Source organism: Notothenia rossii (genome assembly GCF_949606895.1).
Source record: "Notothenia rossii genome assembly, chromosome: 10".
NCBI lineage: Eukaryota > Metazoa > Chordata > Actinopteri > Perciformes > Nototheniidae > Notothenia > Notothenia rossii.
In genome coordinates this window covers 55,555,672-55,581,415 of record NC_136908.1, presented here as the reverse complement: position 1 = coordinate 55,581,415, position 25,744 = coordinate 55,555,672, and the positions used below count along the sequence as shown (strand labels likewise).

General features: G+C 40.0%; 2 protein-coding genes across 2 annotated transcripts in view; both read left to right on the top strand.

Annotated features, from left to right (window-relative positions):
* LOC307022793 (mucin-19) overlaps positions 1 to 18,818 on the top strand; it is a gene marked incomplete at its 3' end in the record, with an annotated part of 22,130 nt that extends 3,312 nt beyond the window's left edge. The window contains exons 2-30 of the mRNA XM_079655685.1: positions 7,380 to 7,564; positions 8,271 to 8,315; positions 8,802 to 9,027; positions 9,415 to 9,544; positions 9,664 to 9,727; positions 10,026 to 10,108; positions 10,463 to 10,658; positions 10,742 to 10,867; positions 10,952 to 11,072; positions 11,573 to 11,708; positions 11,791 to 11,868; positions 11,976 to 12,045; positions 12,182 to 12,319; positions 12,433 to 12,579; positions 12,759 to 12,853; positions 12,941 to 13,073; positions 13,603 to 13,846; positions 13,992 to 14,032; positions 14,160 to 14,248; positions 14,461 to 14,615; positions 14,733 to 14,871; positions 15,037 to 15,141; positions 16,442 to 16,636; positions 16,787 to 16,859; positions 16,942 to 17,111; positions 17,264 to 17,420; positions 17,593 to 17,703; positions 17,893 to 18,034; positions 18,773 to 18,818. Coding sequence (XP_079511811.1) covers positions 7,516 to 7,564; positions 8,271 to 8,315; positions 8,802 to 9,027; positions 9,415 to 9,544; positions 9,664 to 9,727; positions 10,026 to 10,108; positions 10,463 to 10,658; positions 10,742 to 10,867; positions 10,952 to 11,072; positions 11,573 to 11,708; positions 11,791 to 11,868; positions 11,976 to 12,045; positions 12,182 to 12,319; positions 12,433 to 12,579; positions 12,759 to 12,853; positions 12,941 to 13,073; positions 13,603 to 13,846; positions 13,992 to 14,032; positions 14,160 to 14,248; positions 14,461 to 14,615; positions 14,733 to 14,871; positions 15,037 to 15,141; positions 16,442 to 16,636; positions 16,787 to 16,859; positions 16,942 to 17,111; positions 17,264 to 17,420; positions 17,593 to 17,703; positions 17,893 to 18,034; positions 18,773 to 18,818 — 3,504 coding nt within the window. The 5' untranslated portion in view covers positions 7,380 to 7,515. The remainder of the gene's footprint in view (positions 1 to 7,379; positions 7,565 to 8,270; positions 8,316 to 8,801; positions 9,028 to 9,414; positions 9,545 to 9,663; positions 9,728 to 10,025; positions 10,109 to 10,462; positions 10,659 to 10,741; positions 10,868 to 10,951; positions 11,073 to 11,572; positions 11,709 to 11,790; positions 11,869 to 11,975; positions 12,046 to 12,181; positions 12,320 to 12,432; positions 12,580 to 12,758; positions 12,854 to 12,940; positions 13,074 to 13,602; positions 13,847 to 13,991; positions 14,033 to 14,159; positions 14,249 to 14,460; positions 14,616 to 14,732; positions 14,872 to 15,036; positions 15,142 to 16,441; positions 16,637 to 16,786; positions 16,860 to 16,941; positions 17,112 to 17,263; positions 17,421 to 17,592; positions 17,704 to 17,892; positions 18,035 to 18,772) is intronic.
* On the top strand, positions 18,796 to 25,744 carry LOC307022887 (intestinal mucin-like protein). The gene is made up of 15 exons (XM_079655791.1): positions 18,796 to 19,846; positions 19,980 to 20,186; positions 20,659 to 20,900; positions 21,026 to 21,212; positions 21,333 to 21,552; positions 21,743 to 21,906; positions 22,093 to 22,162; positions 22,910 to 23,019; positions 23,109 to 23,140; positions 23,236 to 23,389; positions 23,465 to 23,502; positions 23,615 to 23,722; positions 24,244 to 24,283; positions 24,445 to 24,553; positions 25,054 to 25,744. Exons 1-15 carry the CDS (start codon positions 18,922 to 18,924, stop codon positions 25,220 to 25,222), a joined length of 2,775 nt encoding a protein of 924 aa, XP_079511917.1. The 5' UTR covers positions 18,796 to 18,921; the 3' UTR covers positions 25,223 to 25,744.

Genomic DNA, 25,744 nt, shown 5'->3' with positions numbered 1-25,744 from the left:
GAGATTGAGTACGTCCTGATAATGGATGATTGAGCCAATTAGAGAAGGAGGGTAATAATGGGATGAGCTTCCTGCACGCATTATTGTGTACGCATGGTTTCATGATGGGGGAAACCTATAATGGCTCTTTTAAGGAAATTAACCTTGTGATGTCTACTGAGTAAAGGCCTAAAGACAGTGATGTGTGTCAATCATTTTTAAGATCCGTTTCAAACCTTCAATCCAGATTATCTGAAATTAGGTAAGGGATTTAGCCCTGATCTGTCCACTAGCTATAACATTTTATAATACTCATGAACAGGGAATATAGAAAATGTATAATCGGATTCCTATCAAATGTACTGAACATATGCATGTACTGTCAATCCTAATTATCCAATGTAGTACACAATGCAGAATAGGATCGATTATTGAGTCCCATAATAGGAAAGCTATTGAAATAATCATGACTTTCAATAACAAAAAACTGAATTTCCATTTAAAATATTCATTTAAAATAGAAAAAGCTCTAGAATCCAATAAGGAAAGTAGTATGGGAAATGTGCACGAAGGTCCACAGCTCCATAGGCCTTAACACTTGTGCCCTCCTCGAATTTTCAACCTTTCGACCCCTTCGTGGCAAAAATGTACACGCCCCAAACAACTGCTATTAAATCATCATACATCAATATCTTTTTCTACTTTTTTTTTTTCATGAATCACTTAAACAACTTCTAAAGTACTCAAAACTACCAAACATTCAATCATCTTCTGGATTTTAACCCTTTAAATGCCTGTTTCATTATTTGAATTATCTCATTATTTGTCACGATCTGTCTGTGTTGTGTTTTGTCTTGTCTTTTTCTGTCTTTGGTTTCATGTTTTATTTTGAAAAGTCTTCACCCCCTGTCTTGCCTGTGGCTGTCTGTGGCCGTTTCTCAATCGCGAGGAAACTGGCTTTCAAGCCAATATTTCAAGGATACTACGTCATCGAGTGCCGCCAAAACGAGACCCTCAGTGTCCTATCCACTTTCAGATGAAGGGTCAGAGGAACTCCAAGAAATGCTGGACTCCAGAGAGCATTCTGTGTCAGACCCCCCCTCGAACCTTGTGTCTTCTTCAGATGAGTCCTGCAGCTCGCTGGCAGAAGAAGGCTACGAGATTATTTCTGAAGTCTCCTCTGCACCGAAATGCTTCTTCATTTTAGTTCCTTCTCTTTGCTCCAGGTCTTTCTCCTTCCCTGCTCACGAATGAAATAAGCCCTTTGTCAAACTGCATGTTTATATTTGGCAGCCAGGTGCATAAACACAACACACTAACAGTTGTTTTTTGTTTTTGAGTAATCAAGCAGCTCTTCAAAGACAAATCAAACACATCCCTCAAAAGGTGGCCTTTTTTTACCCATGAAATGATCCGTGCATACTTACAGATTCTCACACACACACACACACCCCCCCCCCCCCCCACACACACACACACACACACACACACACACACACACACACACACACACACACACACAGACACACACACGGAGAGGGAGGAGAGGTGTGTGCTGGTTGTGCACACGCCTAAAAATAGTTGTTCTACCACCTGAGAGAGCACCAGGTCACATGCTGCAGGACCTGCTGGTCTGCTGCTGGAAATGACACACACACACAAACAAACACAAACACACACACACACACACACACACACACACACACACACACACACACACATATACACACACATATACACACACACACATACATACTCACACACACACACAGCACTCTCGGGCCCCCTGGTAGTCACACGGCTCCATAATATAACCGGCAAAAATGTAAGAATTTCATGCAGGCCTACAGTGGGAAAATTGTGTAATCTGTTGGAATAGAGTAGAAATATGAAATATCACTACTTTTCTTCTAAATGAAATGCTGACATTACAAAATGCATGGTTTTATACTGCAATGCAGTGAGATATCATAAAATGTGGTCTGAATGGAAGTCAATGAGGCATTTTTTAGAGTAATTCAAATAATGAAACAGGTGTTTAAAGGGTTAAATCCCTGACAATGATTGAATGTTTGGTGGTTTTGAGTACTTTAGAAGTTGTTTATGTGATTCATGAATCCAATCCAATCCAACTTTATTTATATAGCACTTTAAAACCTTCAGACCAAAGTGCTGTACAGAGAGATAAGCTCACACAACATAATATAAATACATTTAAAGTACAAAATACAAACAGAAAACAAATCAGAATAAACGTAATAATTAAAAAATAAATAAAAGCCATATAATAAAAACAATAGACCACTGAAAGCAAATAAAAGCAACAATCTACTTGTTTCCGAATGCTAAGGAGAAGAGGTGGGTTTTAAGACGGGATTTAAAAGCAGAGAGTGTGGGAGCCTGTCTGATGAGCAATAGCAGGTCGTTCCACAGTTTAGGGGCGGCAGCAGAGAAAGCATGGTCCCCTCTGCGCTTAGACTTTGTTTTTGGCACCCTCAGGAGCAACTGATCAGCTGACCTGAGAGTGCGAGTGGACGTGTAGCTGTGTAACAGCTCAGAGAGGTAGGGCGGGGCCAGGCCATTGAGGGCTTTAAAAGTAAATAAAAGAGTTTTAAAATGAATCCTCAAATGAACGGGCAGCCAGTGGAGCGAAGATAAAATGGGGGAAATGTGCTCGTATTTGCGTGTGCCAGTTAGTAGCCGTGCTGCTGCATTTTGCACCATCTGCAGGCGAGCAAGGGAGGATGCACTTATCCCCATATATAGTGCATTACAATAATCCAAGCGGGAGGTGACGAAGGCATGGATTACCGTTTCAAAGAGGTCACTATTTAAAAAAGGCTTTATTTTGGCTAGCTGCCTGAGGTGGAAGAAGCTGTTTTTAACAACTGCCTTGATCTGGCTGTCAAGCTTGAGTTCAGGGTCCATCTTTATCCCAAGATTTGTGATGGTAGGCCTGGTGGAGTGGCCCAGGGGTCCTAGGTCTATAGGAGTGTTCCGAGGGGCACCAAAAACCATCACTTCGGTTTTGTCATCATTTAATTTAAAAAAGTTGCATGACATCCAGGATTGAATGTCTTCAAGGCAGTTTAACAGCGTTTTAATTGAATATGAGTCGTTCTTTTTAAGTGGCACATATATTTGGCAATCGTCTGCATAGCAATGGAAAGCGATACCGTGCTTCCTAAGAATGGACCCAAGAGGGGGCAAATACAAGGAGAACAACAGGGGGCCTAACACTGAGCCCTGTGGAACCCCACAAAGGAGAGGATCAGACGAGGACTCAGAGTCCCCAAGGCTGACGCAGAAAGTCCTACCAGTCAGATACGACCTAAACCATTCGAGGGCTTTGCCCCTAATGCCCACCCACTGCTCCAAACGAGCCATCAGGATCTCATAGTCCACTGTATCAAAAGTGGCCGTTAGATCAAGGAGTAAAAGGATAATGCATTCACCTGAGTCTGTTGCTAAAAGGATATCATTCAAAACTTTTAAAAGAGCTGATTCCGTGCTGTGCAAGGTTTTAAAACCAGATTGGAAGACCTTGAGTACCATGTGCTCTTCCAGAAAAGCGAGAAGTTGACTGTATACAATCTTCTCTAGGATTTTGGACATAAAAGGCAATTTGGAAATGGGCCTAAAGTTTGCAAGAACTGTGGGATCCAGACTAGGTTTCTTAATAAGTGGTTGTACAACGGCATTTTTCCAATTTTCCGTAACAACCCCTGTACAAACAACAAGAACAAAAGGTCCTATAGTGGGGAATACCTCTTTAAAAAATCGAGGAGGGACAGGGTCGATTGGAGAACCAGAGGGTTTTATTTTGGAGACAATCTCCTACACAGAGATAAAAGAGTCGGCTCAAAACGGTCAAAAACAGCAACGCAGGGGGCAGAGACAGAGGTGTCGTTTGATGGAGCAATGATTTGAGTCCTAGTTGAAGTGACTTTATTAATAAAAAATTGAAGAAAATGTTCACAGACGGCAGGGGAGGTCTCCACACAGGTAGTCTGAGGGGCATTAAGAGCTGAATCTATTGTCTGAAATAGTACACGAGGTTTGTGACAGTTTAAAAGAATGATGTCAGAGAAATGTTTTCTTTTTGCCTCTTTTACAGTTTTCTGATAGAGACGCCAACACTGCCTCAGCATTTGAAAAGAGACTTGTAGTTTGTCCTTATTCCATCTTCTTTCAGCTCTACGGCATTCACGTCGGGCAGCCGAGTCGTGGCATTTAGCCAAGGCTCGGATTTAGTTTTGGGTTGCCTTGTTTTTAATGGAGCCACAGTGTCCATAGCAGCTTTACATGTGGAGTGAAACCATAAGCTAAGCTCCTCCGTAGTGTTAGACATAGGCTCATGGATAACACAGTTTTCATGATTAAACACGGCCGAAAACTGACCAGCAGTGGAAGTGTTAATTATACGAGATAGCCGGGCAGCAGCGCGCGGTTTGAAAGTAGTACAGGCAAGTGTAACATCAAATAAAACAGGCATATGATCTGAGAAAACAGCGTCACATATCTCCAAGTTAAGAACAGGCAAACCATTTGATAAAACAATATCAAGTGTGTGTCCGTGTTCTTGCATGGGGCCAGACACATACTGAGCAAGACTAAAAGAATCAACGAGGTTTAAAAAATCCTTTGCCATAGGTTTCTCAGGACAACACACATGAATATTAAAATCCCCAACAATAAGGACACGGTCATATTGCGGCATAATTTCAGCCAGAAAGTCAGAGAAATCTTTTAGGAAGTCCTTATTGTATTTAGGAGGTCTATAGACCATTGCACATAGCACTGTGTGAGAGCGGCCAAGCTCGAACACGCTCAGTTCAAAGCTGCAAGGAGAGAATGACAGCGATAGTTGCTGACATTTAAAATCACTCCTGAAAACTGTAGCTACTCCTCCGCCTCGGCCCGAAGTCCGTGGAGAGTTAAAATAGCAGCAATCTGGAGGTAAAAGTTTGGTAAAGGCGCTGGACTCACCAGTACCGAGACATGTCTCAGTGACGAAGAGGAAATCCAGTCCTTTTGAAGTGAAGAACTCCTTAATGACAAAAGTCTTGTTTGTCAATGATCTGGCGTTTATGAGGCCAAACCTGGCAGGAGCCAGTGGGTCCGCGGCGTCTGAGGTCCAGGGAGCCCGACAAATAGACAGCAGGTTATTCAGATTCACCCCGCGCCTACGGGGACGAGGGGAGCAGGGCCCGCGGCCGGGCTGGAAAGCTTAGTCCGGGCCGATGACAGGTACCAACCAGGCATCGACAGGGTCCAGATAGCGACGATGAAGACACAGGCGAGGCACGGCGAGGTATTCAGTCCTTAAGATAGGACAAGCTGAAAATTCCTTCATCCTCACCAGTCGACCACTGCGTTTTCCGCGGTGGCGTTTATGGCGGGGAGTTGGAGCTGGGGTGCGGCACAGGTAAGCTGGTACTCCCAATAAGAACGGGAGGAGCATTTAATATGTCCACGATTCGAATTCACAGGATTTAATTCCGAAAAACGAAGATCCAGAAGTGTTTGGCAATCGTATATAGAGAGTTGACATTTAGGGCAAAAAGTGACAAAAACAGCACAAACACACAACGCTCGCAGATACGGACGGCAGGCCACACACACTGGCGCCATCTTGGTCCTCCAAAAAAAAAAGTAGAAAAATATATTGATGTATGATGATTTAATAGCATTTGTTTGGGGCGTGTACATTTTTGCCACAAAGGTGTCCAGAGGTAGTATCTGACACTACGTAAAAAATAATAATGCAGTCAAATCAATTTTGTTGCTAATCTTTGACACATCCAAGACTCTAATAACCACCAAAGTTCCATCCCTCTACTAATTATTATATTGAAAACAATTCATTTTTTGTGTTTTTTTTTAAAGAGAAATTAAATAATTCAAATAATGAAACAGGCCTTTAAAGGGTTAACATCCTGAATATTATTGAATGTTTGGTAGTTTTGAGCACGTTAGAAGTTGTTCAAGTGATTCATGGAAAAAAAATATATATATATATTGATGTATGAATAGCAGTTATTATGGGCGTGTACATTTTTGCCACGAAGGGGTCCAGAGGGTGAAAAATGCATCACGAGAGAATACAAAACATGTAAGAGTAAACGACAATGGATTTCAAAAACTTGACTCAAAAGAAGACTTCTTGCAAAAATCCATGCCAAAAGCACAGCTGAAATGATCACCAAATCAAAAACAAAAGTCAGGAAAAATGTACAAAAATGCCCGAGGAGGGAACAAGGGTATAAGATGCTTTTGTAAGATATGTTAAGTAAGAAAGTTGCTGACACATTAGCCATATCTAAACACCCTAATATTATCAATTGGAACATAATACCTTAATTCACAGGTGGTGGGTAAAGAGTGATTAAAAGCCTCCTTACTCAAATCAGTGAGGCAGTAAAAAGATTTAACACATCAGCAGGCTACGTTAATTGTTCAGCTTAACCATGGAAAGAAATCTGAATAGTTGCAGAACACTAATTTTAAACATAATCTGGTGCTTTCCCTCACCTCTGACATAGAAAAATAACCAACCACATCCTGGTTCACGCACTCTGGCTCTCATTTAGCCCTTCCTCATCTGTCATATTGTCACCAATGGTCCTCTGTTAACCTTCAAGGCATTGTCTGGTTTTACATTGTTTGCCAAAAGCAAACATCTACCTCTCCATCAGGAAACATTTGAGTTTAAAGGAAAAGTGTCTCAAGTTTCAAACTTTCTAAGTCTTCCCCTCTGTGTTTGTGCATCTATCGTGGCCTTTTTTGTAGTCAAGATTTATTTTTCACACATAATTTCCCATTAGTTCATACATTGAAGGTCTGTTGGTGGTTCCCAGAGTCAGAGCAGAGCGTTCAGCTACCAAGCTGCCTTTCTCTGGAACCAATTAATTAATTAGTGAGGAAGACAGTGTGGAAAAATGTTGGGACACATTGGACCTCCCTTCAAGTTTTGAAGACCATACTTTTGAATAAAGCCTATATTTAGAGGTGGTTTAAGATCACCCTGCTGTCCTACATTTAATGGTGTTTGTTTCTGTTTTCTATGGTTTTTTATGTATTTTTACTCTCTTTCTGTTTTATGTTACCTAGTTTATTCGTATTTCACGTTCTATCTTGTCTTTTTAACATTTTTTGTAATTTTATTTATCTTTTAACAATGTCATCTATGCTTTTTGATCTTTAAAGCCCAAACGTGTTTTGTGATATTGGGCTATATATAAATAAACTATGATTTGATTCGAAAGAGATTATTGGGAAACCATGAAATAGATTCATGTAACTGTTAATGCTTTATGATTTGCAGGATATCCGTGAATATGTGTGATCATTTCCAAGTTTCTCTTAATCGTTAATCCTAATATTTTTTTTATTTTTAGTTTCCTGGTTTGCCTTCGTGTGGTGTGAGGGGTGGTTCAGAGGGTTAGACACTGCATATAAAGCCATGTGTTGGGCTGTGGCTGCAGTTGCCCCTGGTCTCACCTGCTTTCCTGCAGCCACAGAGCCACAGGCAGCATGGCCTCGCCGCGATGGATACTGGCATTCTGCGTTTCTCTATTCTCAGGTACCAATTACTCATTTGATCATTTGAATATACTTCAAATTTTCCAAGCAAAAAAAGTGTCAAGGAACAAGACTATTACTAAATCAAAAATATACAATATCACCACATTTCTTCAAAAGAAAAAGCATAAATAGCTACATGATAAGGATGTTTTATTATTTTAGATATTTGTTGTTTTTTATGGTTGTTAACAATATCTATTTTGTCACATTTTACCAACTGGAGTAGGAAAAGTAAATCAGTCATCAGTGCCACATTGAGTGGTGAATTAAAAGAGGTACTTGATTACAAATTAGAGGTACTTGTAATCTACTATTATAGTATTTTAATTTCCCCCTTCTTTATATTTCTACTATAATGCAATTAAAAAGCAATTACCTTTTACTCAGCTAAATTCTTTGAAAGCTTTAGTGACGAGTTACTTTATAAATGATTAATTTAGACACAAAGATTATGAAAATATTTGAAAAAGTTCACTATTGTAGTTTAAACCACACAAAGTTAAAGTACTTTCTAACTACCTGGTACAGTGCTCTCAATAAAGGACCTTTGTATAAAAAGTATTTAATCGTACCACATCTCTATTTTGAATTAGCATATTGTAACACTAACCTGCTGTATCCATTCATTTGTGTTGAAATTAAATATTTAATTTTTTTTAAATATATATTTTGACTTCCACCTTGAAACCGTATTTCTCTCCTAGTGTTAGGCACCGGGGAATCGGTCACAACAACTGAAAGTCAGAAATGTGAGTATAAATGTATTATTATTATTATTGGATCCCAATCAGTTAATTATACATAAAACAAATTTAATTAATAAACGATTTTATTAGCTTTATTTTACAATTTTTTTTATTCACTTTTTTGTCAGTTGCTTTCTGAAGCTAGACACAGGACAATTTCACTGCATGTTTTACTCTGTAAGATTGTGTATGTAGAAAACAAAACCTTATTTGATTTGGTTTTTAATGACTTGTAGTGATAGTGAATTAGGTGGCTTGTCTATTTAGAATTGTTACTTAAAATCATATTTTGTTATACAATATTACAAGAAAAGGAGCATTCACATTGTCTGTCATGTTAGAAGTCCAAAAACCTTTAGCAGGAGAAACACAATACATTTGGACAGTGATATTTTAAACCCTCCAGAAACATACAAGAAAAACTGAATGGACTTATTGCTTTATTATTGAGCTCCGTTAAGCCGTCGTTAATCAGTAACTTGCTCACAGACACTTGCAGGACTTTTGGCAGCGGCGTCGTCCAGCCTTTCAACGGTTCAAGTTTCTACGTTCGGTCCAACTGCATGTTCCTCCTCACCCACTTCACCCACCACCGGGTGGAGTGTGACATCACCACACGGCGAGAGGACGACGGGCTGCTGGCCCGAGTCGAGATCATCATCAACAAAGTCAGGACGGTTGTGCAGAATGGAAGCATCCTGGTGGAGGGGAAAAGGTTCGTGCCAAACCAAAACCCAGCCTGATCCTGTTTTATTACGCAAAGAAACTTCAGACTGTTTTGCCAAGGAAGAAATCATTCACTTAAATGGCTTTCATAATCAACCTTTACTGTGAGGTGACACTTTTATGCATTCCTATTGTTATTAATGTTAGTCAATTATTAGCTTTGACTTTGGGACTCTCGATTGTTAATAGTTTGTCTATTAAACAAATTGAGCAAATTGAATACCTAACTACTTTTATATATAAATCAATGAGGAAATAGGAATACATAACTTTCTCGTCAGTCAGGGGCACTGAAGCTGTTTAAGTCTAGTCTTAATTGTGTGGAACCTGTTTCCTGTATCTGTGCTGATATCTCTGTACATTCATTTGTTGACAGTGTTTCCCTTCCGTACGACCACACCTACCAGCATATCTTTCAGTATGGCATCTACACCAAACTGAAGAGCTCGCTGCTTCCTCTGTCCGTCACCTGGCACAATGTTCCCGGAGGAGTAGACACTCTGTGGGTGAGTTAATAACATTCAGCATGAACCCATAATCCTTGTTGTGGATTATTCACATGTATTTAAGGACTGCAGAACAATAACCTCAACCACTGAACCTTTATAAAAAACTTGTTGTTAAGGTGGAGTTGGAGCAGGAGCTAAGCACCGACATGACTGGACTGTGTGGAAAGCACACCACCCAAGGTATGTTGGTTAAAAGACAGATTTAATATACGTTTTTTAGCAGCAGTGCTTTTATTAGTAGCGGTATTTATGATGTTGTTAGGATATAAACTAGTTGTATAACGAATAAGTACATTAAGCTGTATATCAAACGTTTCAATAAAGACAAAAAAAACGAGTTAGACCACAGGTGAAAAATAAATGTTAGTATTCTAATCATTATAATCTAGCTGATTAAACTAATGCACACATTTAGCTATTGCCAAACTTTGATGTTTTTATGCTTTGCTCTAAGAATTTACAATTTCCATGAAACCAGGAAACAAGCAGCAGTTGATCACAGAGAGCGAGCTCGCTGATGACACGTGTCAAACCCGAGATCCTTTCTCCGCTGTCAATCAAGTAAGTGAACTGTTGCAAGGTCATATAATACCAGACCCCGTCCTGGGGAGGCCCGCCCATACAGGATTATGGCCCTGCCTGGAGAAGTCAGCATTATTATTGTCGACCATAAATAAATAATAATAATGTTGTTTCAAGATCAGTGAAATTCACTGAAAAAGCACATATGTTACTTATATGCTAATAATTATTCAGCAATAACTGTTGAGCCCATACCACCTATTATTTTTAACTTTGATCCGGCCCTCTGAAATCAAATGGCCACCCCTGCATTTAGGTCTGCCGCAGTGTCTGACAATACCATAATATATAATTGTTCCACATTGAAAGTGATTTCTCTCATAATACTTGTAGGCATGCAGGGAGTTCTTTTCCTACACCCTGGAATGTCTGCTAGCTCAGACGCCTCATTATATTAAACTCTGTGAGGAGAACATTTACGGCTGCGAAACGAGCAAATACATCGGCTGTGCTTTCTTCAAAGAAGTAGTCCAACAGTGTGGAGACAACAGCCATGCCTGGAACATTTGGAGAACGGTTACTCACTGTGGTAGGTGCTCTTCAAAACTAGATTTTGAAGTTCTTTAAATTTGGACACTTGATGATATTGCCTGTTTCTGTGTGCTTATGCAGATGAGCCCAGGTGTCCCGGGAATCTGGTTTACGTAGAACTGGGTGCAGCCTTTGTTCCCAGCTGCTCCAATCGGAACCCAACCTCCTCCAACCAGGAACTCACCAGCTCCTGTGTCTGCCCTCAGGGTGAGCACTGTCTGACTTTAGGATGTAGCTCTTTACTTACATTAGCCTTTAAAAGCCTAAAAGTTATACTCATTTGTGTTGTAGGTACGGTGCTCAATGATCACGAAGATAGCTACCAGTGTGTGAGTGTGTCCAGCTGCCAGTGTGTGTTTGCTGGTAAAAGCTACTCACCCGGAGACATACATAGCACTAAGTGTCAGTCATGGTGAGTGGGTGGAAAACTGTTTTAAAACATACAAATGATCCATGAGTCGCACATTATCTGTCGTAAAGTTTTACTTTTTTTCACAAAGTCTTTATTGATCAGCAGTATTTAGTATGCAATATATGGAGAAATAAATATGACAAATATTTTTGGATATGCCTACACCCCCTTTTACAACTACTGTGATTCTGTATGTATCCTGTCCTGAATTTTCCTTTACCTCTCATTTTAATAAAATCATCAAATAATTCTGTCATAAAGTAATATGATAATAATTCTGTCATAAATATTTATTACGCTTTTAAGGGTGTATTGTGCCATAAGCTTGACTAAAGCACCACTTGCAAGTTATTTTTTAAGTTTGTGTTTTATGCAATAAAGCTAAATCAATAAATGTATATCCATTAAGTATCAAAATGAGGTTATTTGGATAGTGTAGTGTAGTGATATCATCGGTCTGAAGTTTTTACTGTGAGTTTTTTTCTCGTGTTTTTCCACAGTACGTGTGTCGATGGGAAATGGCAATGCTCTGAAAACCTCTGCCCCCCCATATGTGTAATCGAAGGGCAGTTTGTGACATCATTTGATGCCAAAAAATACGTCCTGCCTGGTAAATGTACATATGTGGCTTCACAGGTAAATATTTCCCACTTCCCACGACATGTAACATTAACCCATGTTGTCTTTTTATGGTACTAACTTTGTTTTTATTTTCAAGGGTCTCTACTGGACAATAACAATAGAGTTTTCCAAGAAGGCACCCTCACTAAAAACTGTTATTCTTCAGCTTTTTCAGGTACTAGCACTCTTTAAAGTTGAATTTAAAATTCCACAATCAAACAATCAAAGAACACTGATGAATGAACAGTCATTAAATATAAACACTCTTTCTTGGGTTTGCAGGAAACGTATACATTCTCTGAAAACAGGGTTCAAATTGGAGGGGAGACGATCACTGAACTTCATCAATCTGGTAAAATAAATTGGAAGAACAGTTGTCCATTTGATCTATTTAGGGTTCCCGTAATATGCCTGGTAACCTTGTTATTAATCCATAATGGCCTTGTTACCAAACCACTGATAACTTACCCCCCTCTGTCACCTGTCAGATCATGCTCTGGTTTTCTGGCAGTCCTCCATGTACGTCCAGGTCGACACATCCTTTGGTATGAAGATCCAAGTCCAGATGTCTCCTGAAATCCAGCTGTACATCACCCCGCCCAAAGACCACACTGGCGTAATCTCAGGTTAGGATCTCAGTTTAAAAACAAGCCAAAATATATCACAATCTCCCAAAACCAAATACAAAATAGACATCCTTTACCCTCTGTTTTGTTATCCCATACCGCCTGTCTTCCAGGTCTCTGTGGCAACAACAACAACGACACCACAGATGACTTCACCAGCAGCAGCGGGATCATCGAGAACTCTGCTCAGCCGTTCGCTCAGTCCTGGAGCGTGGGGACTTGTGCAGTGAACATACCCCCCTGCATCAACACTGACAATGGTACCAATTAAAAATGAGATACGTGTGCTTTTAAAATGTCGGAAACGTATAGAAATCCACACACATGGTTTATTTGTTTACCTGAATTCTGCATTAGCTATTTTCAAAAGAAAATAGACATCAAGTTGTTACATTTTGATAGTAGAAGAATCAAATGTGCTTTTTTTATATTTTTACAGAGATTTTCGCTGATGAGAAGTGCTCAGTGTTGAACGTCCCCACTGGGATATTTGCTAAGTGCCATGGTCATATCCCTACTAATCACTACCACACGGTAAAGGGCCTTGTGCACAAACTAAATCCTTATTATCAACATTTAATGGTTGTCGCCTGTTGTTCTTACACTGATTCTTATGTCCAGGCTTGCATCAAACGAACATGTAACTGTGGCAGCAGCTTGCCTCAGTGCCTGTGTGGCTCTCTGGGTAGTTATGCCAAAGCCTGTGCCAGTCTGGGTGTTGTGATTGGTGACTGGAGGAAAGCTACCAACTGCAGTGAGTTCAGCTTTGATAAAAATACAATTTATTCCATCTGCATTCTCACACTTTATTTTACACAGTCCACTGAGAAGAGCCAATGGTCACATTTTTTCAATTTCAATTTACTGATGACAATTTAAGTATGATTTCAACATCGTCTACACAACAGATGTTAATAAAATAAATGTAAATACACTTGCAACAACTTTTCACACTATGTTTATATTTTAGATTACTCTAACTTAATCTGGATGTTTCAAACTGTGCATTCTTTACATACTCCAAAGATACATATTTTTCTACTGTTGATATTTATATATTTACTGTTAATTTTTCATTTATTTTAATATTTTTTGCAATCCTTTGTTTACATGCTGCTTTGACAAAACCCATTCCTAATTTAGGATCAAAAAAGTATATTTTATCTAATTTAATCCAACTGTGAATATAAAGACTTTACTATGTAAAGGAAAATGTCACATATTCATATTAATAGTATTAAACCAGTGGTGTATGTAATGTTAATCTCACTGTTGTGTCGCAGCTTTGAACTGTCTAAAGAACCAGGAATTCTCATACGACACGCAAGCCTGCAGACACACATGTCGCTCCCTGTCGGGCCCGGACCCCCGCTGCGGGCTGGACGACGCTCCGGTGGAGGGCTGCGGCTGTCCGGAGGGAACTCACCTGAACCAAGGAGACGTCTGCACCCGAAAGGCTGAGTGCGACTGTCACTACAACGGCGGGACGACCCCACCAGGGGCTGCTATTATCGACGGACGAAATTGGTGGGCATTTAAAACATAAATGACATTAATCATAACATTTTCACAATTGTTTTAGGCTTTATCAGAGCTGTTACAGTGTGCTCAGTAGTCTACATATATGGTGTAAACATGCTTAATCAAAGTTATTATCATGTGTTTATTCCAGCCTCTGTGTAAATGGAGAGCTGAACTGTTCCCAGGATTGTGGTAAATATATATCTCATTTTTTTATATAATCACATTGAACTCCTACCTTTGTTACATGTGCCCGTTTCATTTTCATTCATTAGTAAAAAGTGTAACTTGACAGTGTGTGAATCTGCTTGAAACACAGGGTGCAGAAATGGAAAGGTTTGTGTGCATTGCAGCGAGTACCCTGTCAACACGGCTCAGAAAACCTGTGAGAGTCTCAGCAAACCAATGGTAGGTCAACAGATTATATCTTTATGCACAAGGCTTGCTTATTTGTATATATATTTTTTCTGACTGATAACCTATAAAAACTGTTGGATGTATTGTTTTGTGATGAGCATTTACAAAAATCAATGTCAGTGACTTGCAGCCCATACATTTACCCTTCTTTTCTTTTGATGGGGCAAACTTTGAGCCAAACATATTTTGTATGTTATGACTAGGGTACCAATATGACCTGTGTGAGCGGCTGTTACTGCCCACATGACCAGTATGAGGATCACCGTGGACACTGTGTTTCTCTTGATAACTGCACCTGTGTGTACAGCGGCAAAGTATTCAGTGCAGGACAGCACGTCAGCACCAACTGTAAAACATGGTAACACTAGCTGCTTTTCTACTTGTTTTATTTATTAAAAAATTGTTGTTCCTTCAAAAGCTAATCAAGCCATGATGCAGAGGATGAATACAAGGTTGTCATCCCTTTGTGTTTCAGTGTCTGCGGTCAGGGTCAGTGGCTCTGCAGAGACGAGCCTTGCTCTGGGAAATGTCAGGTTTACGGCAACGGACACTACCAGACATTTGACTCCAACTGGTACCGCTTTGACGGACAATGTCAGTACACACTAGTAGAGGTGAGAACAAACACTGAAGATGGAATAGTATTTTCATGTATCTTAGCTTTGTCGGCCTCTAATGCATCATCTCATCCAAATACTATAAGACATTTAAACAATATGTAGAACACAGTTTGCCTTATTCTTCAATCACAATATGTTTTTCTTCTGCATTTGATTCAGGATGGCTGTGGAGATGAAAACAGCACATTCTCTGTCAGAGTGGAGAGCGTCCCCTGCTGTGATGAGGCGCTCACCTGCTCTCGCTCCATCGTCCTCGACCTGCAGGTGGATGGCTTTTTCCGTCATTTTTCTTTACTAAGACTTTTAAGTTATTTTTCACCTCTTTATTATCCATCTTTATAAAGAACTAAACAAAAAGTAAACACTAAGAACTAGGGATGGGTATCGTTAAGCTTTTAACGGTACTACTACTTTTATCGATACCGCTTATCGGTCCGGTCTTTTATCGGTTCTTTTGGAGAAGAGAAAAAAAGGTAAACGAACTAAACAAATTGTGAACAAAACTAATATTGCTTTTTATTTAAATTAAATACATAATATTTCACATCAAAAGAAACAACAATGGTTTAACAAATCGTATTAAATAATCTGATGACAGAACTGTAAACAGAATAGCTGAAACTTTAACTATATAAACAACTCAGTTACCTCTAATCATTAACCCATGTTTGTATAATTGAGATAACTCCATGTGTTGCTGCTAGCATACATAACACCTGACGTGGAAAAACTACTCGTGGATGGGGCTACAGAGCAACTAGAAAGACAGTCGAACCAGGTGCATTCCTCCGTCTGAATGTGGTGCACTTTTGGAAGATGTTTAGACAAATTTCTCGTGTTACCGCCCTTACATGCTAAACTCTTATTGCGTTTTTGGTAACGAGCTTTGAGACGGGTAAAGTTTAACCACACCTCGGAGCGCGATCTCTCCGCCATCTCCTCCGTGTGTGTGTGTTGCTGCATGTAGCAGCCGCGTGTGTGTAAACTGCCCCGCCCCCTCGCAAGCAGGAGGGGGAGAGAGAGATCAAAAATACTAAAAATAATCATGGACGCATTTTGCAGTCTTTTTGCATATTAGAAACGGAGTTGGCGACACAAAAACTGCAATATAATGTTTGTGTAGCAATAATACATAATACATATATTTTTTAGATGTCTCCAGTACCGATAAAAAGAGCGATAACGTCTGAGCATAACGGTACCACGGTCTTTAATAATTCAGCCCCGGGGCTCGTGTAATACCGGGGCTCGGTACCCATCCCTACTAAGAACTGGCACTAAAGAAGGGGAACTACAGACCTAATATAATAAAGAAGGAATGATATTCAGCGATAGTTGAAATAAATTAAGCGCAGACAGGAAACGAAATATCTAAGCTGAAACAAAATGTGATCATTTCAAATGTCACAATACAAGAAGAATCAATTAAACAACAGATTATTACAACCTTATATAATTCAGTTAACATAAATATGAATAATATGTTATTTAAAGCAATAAATGGTCGTGACGCAGCAGTCTGAATTTTCCAATACCATGAATTGTACCTGTGTTTTCATTAAAGGACAAAGTCACCCTGACACTGAGCGACATGAAGGTAACCAGACGCTACCATGAAGGCTGGACTCTGCAGGGAGACTCACTTTACTCCACACACACTGTCGGACTTTACATCATAATCTCTGTGCCGAGCAGAGGGATAACTCTCATCTGGGACAAACACACCCGCATCACTATAGAGCTGCAAGCACACTGGAGGGTGAGTGATTGTCACATTATCCTAAAAAAATGTATATTATGCACTGCTAAACACAAGGTTAACAATGAATGTTTATTGATTCATATATAACTAGCTCGAGTGAACTGTAAAACTTAAGTGTACTTGAATTTGTAACCATTTTATTTGCAGAACCGAGTCCGTGGCCTCTGTGGAAATTTTGACTTCAATGAGATGAATGACCTACAGATAAGTGGCTCAGCAGGTAGACTGGTTCCTCTTTTTTGTAAAGCACTTTTACTTTTGATGTTTGTCAGTCTAACATTAGAACAAATCTATTTTTTTAGTGGTGTCCAGCCCCTTGGCATTTGGCAACAGCTGGAAAGTGGCCACCCCTCCCTGCTCGGATGTGACAACAGAGATATTTCCGTGTGAACGCAACTCCTACTGCGCAGCCTGGGCCCAGCGGCGCTGTATGATTCTGACAGGAGACACCTTCAGTGAATGCCACCTCAAAGTACGCATTTCACATATTTAGCATGACACCAGGATCAATAGCTGGATACCTGCTCATGTCTTTAATTGCTATAGATTCAAATGTTTTGCAAGATAACAAATATATTACTATTTAAAGTAATAGGGGGCGCCCTTTTATTAAAAACTCAACAGGTGGATCCAACTTCCTTCTACCATGCGTGTGTGCAAGAGTCCTGCTCCTGTGAGTTTGAAGGCAAGTTCCTGGGCTTCTGCACGGCCGTGGCAGCGTACGCAGAGGCCTGCAGCGACCACGATGTTTGTATAAATTGGAGAACACCTGATTTGTGTCGTAAGTAAAAATCATTTTTCACCCACAAAAAAATTGAATTTTGCGCGCAATAGAACTGACACATAAATTAATCAAACTTTTTCTATCTAACTATCCATATGATGAAAGGTTTGTTAGATAATGTAATATTAGAAATGTGTAAAACTTTAACCTGTGATCATTTAAACCTTAGCGGTCTACTGTGACTACTACAACGAGCAGGGCATGTATAGCTGGCACTATGAAGCCTGTGGAAAGATGCTAACCTGCGGCAAAGACAACTACATCACTCACAAACTGGAAGGTAACAGGACCCATAATAGTATTCAAATATAACAGCTTAACACAATTCTTAATCATGTGATTTCTGAATCGTACTTATTTGTTCTTATTTAGGCATTATTGCAAACAAACCCCGCCTCACAATTAATATATCTATTGAATGTTTTTTTGCGCCTATAAAATAAAAATGATGTGTATTTTCCAAAAAAAGGCTGCTACCCCAGATGTTCAAAGGAGGAACCATACTTTGATGAAAATACTGGTGAATGCACTACATTGAGAAATTGCACCTGTGACTTTAATGACGCCATCCTTCAGCCCAGGGCAGTGGTGATGATACAGTCTGTTGAGTGGTAAGTTGGAACATTCTTAATATAAATATAGTATGTTCAAATATGTAAATGTTCAAGATAAACATAATATGAAAAATTGTGCACTTTTCATAACTCATTGCATTGATAACTAGATTTTTCTAACTCTTTAACATTGTGTTCATCAGCTACTGTGAAAATGGGAAAATGAATTGCCGTAAGTATCAATTAAAGTAATTCAACATTAAATGTATTATTTAATTTGTCAATTAACTGCTATTAAAGGTGGGGTAGGTAAGTTTGAGAAACCGGCTCGAGATACACTTTTTGTTATATTCCATGGAATGCTCTTAACATCCCGATAGCAATGAATATCTTAAGTGCTTTGACAACAAGTCCATAAAAAAGTGTCATCTGTGGAAGCCGTAGTACTGTAAAAAGCACGACCAATCATTTTAGCTGGCCCGGCTAAAATAACTGGATGGCCTACCTGCCTGTCAGCCTTCCATCTGTGCACAAACGTAGCTCGTGCCCTCATTGGTCATGTGCACGTTCCTGTGTGTTGGAGGAGGGGCTCTGTAAGGAAGTGGCAGATTTTTTTCGGCTGTGTATTTTCTAATTCTAGCGCACTCGAGCTGGTTTCTCCAAAATGACCTACCCCACCTTTAAAAGGAAAAAAAACATTTGTAGCAATCAGTTTTCTCGAAGATTTAAATTACAGTAAATTCAACTTTACAGAAACAAAACACCAGACCACAATTCCACCTCTTTTACCAACAGCACCTCCACCCACCACACCTGCCACCACCACTTCAACTACAACTGAAACAACTGTGTTTTCCACCACCATTACTACACCACCAACTACAGCAGTCTTAATTACGACGGAATCATCATCAACAACAACACCCCGCAGCACCTTCTCACCAATGACAACCACTACCAATGTCTCAACTACCACTGGAGATTGGTCAACCTTGCTTTCCACCACTGCTACACCAACAACTATAACTGTCTTAACTACAGATGAAACATCATCAACAACGCTCCCTACCACTACACCATTAACCGCAACGGCACATACTACCAATGACACAACTGTATATCCTACTACCACTACACAAACAACTACAACTGACTTAACTACAGCTGTCACATCCTCAACAACACCCTCCACCACCTCTACACCAATGACAACTACTGCTAATGTCTCAACTACTCCTGGAAATTGGTCAACTATGAATCCTTCCACCATTACTACAACCACAACTGCCTCAACTACAGCTGATACATCAACAACGCCCCCCACTGCTTCTACTCTGATTACTGATGTCTCAACTACTACTGGAGCTAAGTCCACCACTGTATATCCTACCACGATTAAGCCAACAACCACAACTGCCACAACAACTGCTGAAACATCATCAACAATGCCAAATATTTATTCTACAACAATGACAGCCATTACCAATGTCTCAACTACTACTGGAGATTGGTCAACCACCTCGACACCAATAACCACAACAACTGTTGGAAATGTGTCAACTGTGCCTTCCACCTCTACCCCAACATCTACAACTGCCTATACTACCAATGAAACAACTGTGTACCCTGAAACTACTCTACCAATAACAACAACAACTGCCCTAACTACTGCTGAGACATCATCAACAACTGTGCTTTCCACCACTTCTACACCAATAACAACAACTGCCCTAACTACTGCTGAAACATCATCAACAACAACAATGCTTTCCACTACTTCTACACCAATATCCACAACTGACTATACTACCAATGACACAACTCTATCTCATAGTACCACTAAAACTACTAGAGCTTTGACAACTCCAGGTATATGTCAAGTATTTGTTGCATATTTCTCTCTTTTTATCAGTTAACTAAGCAGTCAGATCCTTAAATTACCCCAACTGTGTTTGATCAATTTCTAAATTCACTGTCTTTTAATGTTTTGTGTTTATCAAAGAACCAGTGTGTGAGTGTAAAGACCTGAAGAGGAAACTAAGCTGGGGTTGCGGCGAGATGTGGACAGAGGACTGCTTCGATAAGAGCTGTAGGGAGGGGAAGATAGAGTTGACTCCAGTGGTTTGTCTAGAGTCTTCAATGCCTAAATGCCCCAGAGACCAGGCCACGCAAGTCTGGGATGGATGCTGTGAAACATGGAAGTGTGACTGTAAGTTGTCTGTCTCTGCCACTCTTCTTTTCTCTAAATCAGCATCAAGACATTTAGCTCCCAATTCCTTTGGTTCATCCACACTGATGTCCATCTGTCTTTATAACAAAATGCCTAGTGAGGCTGTATTCAAGGAATTATAAATGCTTAAGTCAGGATGCTATCATACTCCTACAAGCTTAACATACTAACATTTTGCAATTTCTGTTTCCTATGGTTACCATCTGTCTTTAAAATGCTAACTTTTACTTAGTACTGAACCAGAGTACAGGTAAGACTGGACATTTTTTCCAGGTTTTTGGTTATTATATCCCCAAGATTATTATAATAAAATTGCAGTCCATTTAATAGTTGTTGAAATGTTTTAGTCTTGACCAAAGCGGTGAATTGATGTGCCAAAAATGCCATCCCTAGAGCCATATGGGGCTAATTTTGAGAAAAAAATATTAAAATCCCATATTATGTTCCCTAGGTCGCTGTGAGCTGTATGGGGATCCCCACTACATCTCTTTCCAAGGAGTAACCTTTGATTTCCTGGACGAATGCACCTACCTTCTTGTTGAGGAGCAGTCAATACATTATAATCTGACCATTGCTGTGGACAACTTTGACTGTGTGGAAGGCCTCCTGGGCTCGTGTGCTAGAGGCATCATCCTGAAATATCAGAACAGTACAGCTACACTCAGTATCCTTCAAGATATGTCTCAAGTACAGGTAGGATATATTTGTATTTATTTATAGTACGACATTTCACCATGATAAAGCTACAAGGATGCTGATAATCTGCCGTTCCCTTTTGAATAAGAGAGGTTGTTTGATGTTGATCTTATGTGCACTAGGCCACTCTGAACAACGTGACCATACAGCCACCATATGAGGAGCCTGGGTGGAGGTTTGAGACCACCGGATATGTAGTGTCAATCTTCCTTCCAGACCTGCGCTCTTATGTCTCCCTCAGTCCGTCTTACACCCTGGTGGTCAGTCTGGCCATGGAGCATTTCCTCAACAATACCCAGGGACAATGTGGTGGGTAATGGATTGAAAGGGAGTGGTTAAGTGCATATGAGAACCATCGATATGTGCTAACGTGGCTAAAAGCTATACACAGTGTGTTTATGTTAATTCCCACCTCTTCATCTTCCCCAGGAGTGTGTGGTGTTGGATCATGTGTCCGTAAAGGAGGGCAGATCGAGGATGACAGCTGCTGTAGTAAGACGGCCAATGACTGGGTGTACCACGACCCCCTCAAGCCCGCCTGTGCTTCTGCCCCCAGAGACGTACCTTGTATCTCACCCACTACAGTACCCACAATCCCACCCCCTACCCTCTGCCCTGCTAGCCCACTATGTGAGCTGCTAAAACACCCGTAAGCTCAACACACTAAGACACACAGTCGTATACACTCATCAGCACGTTTCTTTGTGCGCTAAACACCTATTGCCACTTGTACCAGTGTTGTATATATTCTATACCATCCTGGGCTGACTGTCTTTCTGTGTATGTCGTGACATGGGGTATATTACATATTAAATATTGAATCTGTTCTGTTTCCTCAGAGTCTTTTCAAATTGCACACCGTCTGTGGATCTGGATCTTAAAATGAAGAACTGCAACTTTGATTCATGCAGGAGTGGTCCATGCCCTTCACTAGAGCAAGCTGCTCAGGAATGCAATGAGAAAGGGTGTATTGACTGGAGAAGCCTGACCAATGGGACCTGTGGTATGTATCTTTTAACCTTTTTCTTATACTGTAAAGCAATACCGGTCAGTCTAGAGACCTTATATATTTGCAAACATGAACATGTGTTTTGTAGACCTGACTGTAATGATGTTTTGATTAAAAGTGCCAATGATGTATTCAGGGACACTAACGTTAATAACTTAATTTCTTCTGTTCATGTTTCAGATGTGCATTGTGATGCGGGATTGGTTTACAGAGAATGTCAAAAGAAGCCGGATGGATTCTGCCATGGAGGGTTTGTTTAGTTTACTCTAAAAGGGCCCTGTTATGCTTTTTGGGGTTTCCCTTTCCTGTAGTGTGTTACAAAGGTTTTTTTGCATATAAAAGGTCTGCAAAGGTTCCCTCCAGAGTGAGTTTCTCTCCCAAACCCCCTGCCTGAAACGCCTGAGAAAAATAAAGCACTTTTTCAAACATTAAAGTAAACATGTCACAGTAGAGGCACAAAATACAAATATTAACTTGAAATTGAACTTAAAGGTGGGGTAGGTAATTCACTTCAGAAACATTTTGTGTTATATTCCATGGAATGCTCTTAACATCCTGATAGCAATGAATACATTAAATGCTTTGACAATAAATACATACAGAAATGTCATCTGTGGAAGTCGTGGCGCTGTAAAAAGCACGACCAATCGTTTTCACCGGCCCGGCTAAAATAACTGGATGGCCTAACAGCCTGTCAGTCTTCCATCTGTGCACAAACTTATCTCGTGCCCTCATTGGCCATGTGCGCGTTCGTGTGTGTTGGAGGAGGGGCTCTGTAAGGAAGTCTGAAAGAAGGGACAGGTTTTTTCCGGCTGCGTACTTTCAAATTCTAGCGCACTCGAGCTGGTTTCTCCATTCTTACCTACCCCACCTTTAATAGGGCAGGGCCCCTTTCACCAAATAACATCCTTACACTTGTTGTGACTTTTATATCTCTTCTATTTGTTTCAATCCTGCCGATATTTCCATTATTTATATTTCTCTTCTGGTTTTACAGAGTACGTTATCAAGGTGACACCACTGAGAACTACATTGGAGGCTGTTTTTGTCCCATTGGCCAATCCAGAGCAGGAAATCATTCATCCACCTGTGTGTCCGACTGCCGCTGTGAGTACACTGACCAATAAGGCTGACCGTCACACCTAGATGTTTTTGTTGTCATAACGACTGATAATATAGATTTTCTCTTCCATCAGATTGTACAGGACCACTTGGTGAGCCTAAAATGGTGAGTTTCTTTGTCTCAACAGTGCGAAAAAAGTAGTATCTCTGACTTTAGATCGAATTCTACATCTAAAAAGTATTCCTCCACCTGTCTTACAGCCTGGTGAGGAGTGGCGGTCCGGCTGTAGTTGGTGCACATGTAACGAGCAGACTGTCAAGGAGGAGTGTCACAATCTTCCTTTTCCAGCTCCCCTCTGTAGCAGCACTGCTGTACTGGTGAACAAAACTTGCTGCGGTGATCATCAGATTTGCGGTAAGCACTGGCACGGAATTTATTAGATTTGACTTATGTTCAAAACAAATAACACACTTTTACTTATTTGTTCAGTTGAGAAGACATGCAGTTATCAGGGGAAAACATACAAGGTTTGTTACGTCTTATCTTATTACATGCTCTATATGACAAAGAAAAGTGTTTATTCTGTATTTTAGATTGAAATGAATGATGTCTTCTCATGGTTCCTCTCTTTGTGTGTAGATGGGAGACAGGTGGAGGGATGCCTTCCATCCCTGCACGTCATTTAGTTGCAGCAAGGATGGAATTCAGACTGTGACTCAAGTCTGTCCTACAGAAGAGTGTCAGGAGGTACTACACACAGCCTGTAATGTGCCTTAAACTCATCATTTTACAAGCCTTATTCCAAGTAGCAACTTAGGTATTACTGGAATTTCCACAGACTAATAAATAAAAACGGTTTTCTTCTTACTTTTAGGTAGTACACGAGATGCCTTACAAATGCATACAAAATCTAAATGGACTAAAAGAGCTTGTTTACCCAAAAAGTGTGAGGGGAGTATCCCACAGACACCTCAGCAGAGGTCTGGGCTAAGCCTCAAATTTCCTTAAATCCTTGAATCACCCCCGGGTCATATAAATTCATTATTTGCTTTTTAATGTTTATGAATTTGACTTGATAAAAAAACAATAATATTTGTTATTTAATTGCCCCTGGCCTTCTGTCATCTAATGCAGCAAATGTGGCCCATGGGTTTACCAAGTGAAAAGAGATTAAACATTTGGAATAAAGCTGATTTAAGCCATTAAGTGATTCAATATAAGTAGAACCACCGCCATTTAACCTTGAGCTGTTGTGATTTATTCACCAGGAGGACAGGATTTGGGACGACCAGCACTGCTGCTTTACATGTAAGTTCAGTAAAACTAAAAAAAAGATGGAAGTCATTTATAATTGAAGTCTCTTGCAGTGTGTAGTCACTTTTAAGTTAAGTTATGTGATACTTTCCTGCAATCAAAACTTGATAAAGAGGATGTATCTTTAACTTTTGATTAACTTCTTTTGCCTTCAGGTAACCAGAACTGTGCTCCGAACATGACCAGCCTTAACCTAACAGTAGACAGCTGTGTTGCCGTCATACAGATGCCTGTGTGTCAGGGCCAATGTGATTCTGATCCCAGGTAAGAGTTAATATACGTGTCACTGATGAATAGCCAGTGCAGCGGCCATTTAATAAATGTACATTGTTCTAGCTCATAAAGCAGATATAAAATATATATATATATAAATACAATATGCTCTTACTACAGTAAATAGTTTAAGAGCACCAACACCTTATGTTTTGTAATATATCATACTTTTTAACATTGTAATTCTGCTAGTAAGTCCCCATTTAAAAGAAAAAAGTAACAGTGATCAGATTACGTATTTTTTTTTATATAAATGTAAGGAAATACAGTTACCATTTTTAGTATTCTCATTCATTATCCTGTTACATGTAATCCATGAATCCCCAAGCATGCAAATAGAAACACTTATGACAGCCAATCAACACATTCCTAGGTTTTTCTTCATTTTTTCCTCCAGTCCTCTGTGTAATCAACTCTTTCTCTCTCCCCTCCGTCTTACTTACTCCCTCCACCTGTCCCAATCCCTTTGCTTTTTGTTTCTCCACACACAGGGTGGTGTTACACAATGACCTGCAGGTGGAGCAGCAGAGCTCCTGCTGTGTGGAGAGACTCTCTGAGAGGAGATCAGTGACCCTGCAGTGCTCTGACCTCACCACCAGGAGCTACAACTACACGCACATCACCAGCTGTGATTGCAGATACTGTACTGTAGTACTGTAGTAAAGCATACTGTTGAGTGGCTCTTCATTCCTGCTACTTCATACTTATATACCTCTAGAATTCAGAGGCAAATTCTGTATGATTCACTCTATCCATTTACTCGATAACTTTAATTTAGTTGGAAGATTCAGATTTATAAAACGAAATATAATCAACAAATAATGTTTTATGTTTTATTTTATGATAAATGTATTGAACCCTTAAAGGTGGGGTAGGTAAGTGTGAGAAACCGGCTCGAGATACCTCCCCAACGAGGCGTTTTGGGGAGGTATTTTCTGTGTTAGAGTTTTACTCGCTACAGGGTGTACTTTGAGGGTTTTGACTCTGCAGACCGTTTACATGCATAAAAACCTTCATAACACACAAGGGGACGGGTAATAACCGGAAAAGCATGACATGGGACCTTTAAGATTCTCCAAGTCAACATATAATGAAATAAAATGTAATGGTTATTAGTTGTTTTCTTTTTTTCAAAGCAATAACTGAATCAGTTTTCCATCAAATAAACTCCTTGACTAATCA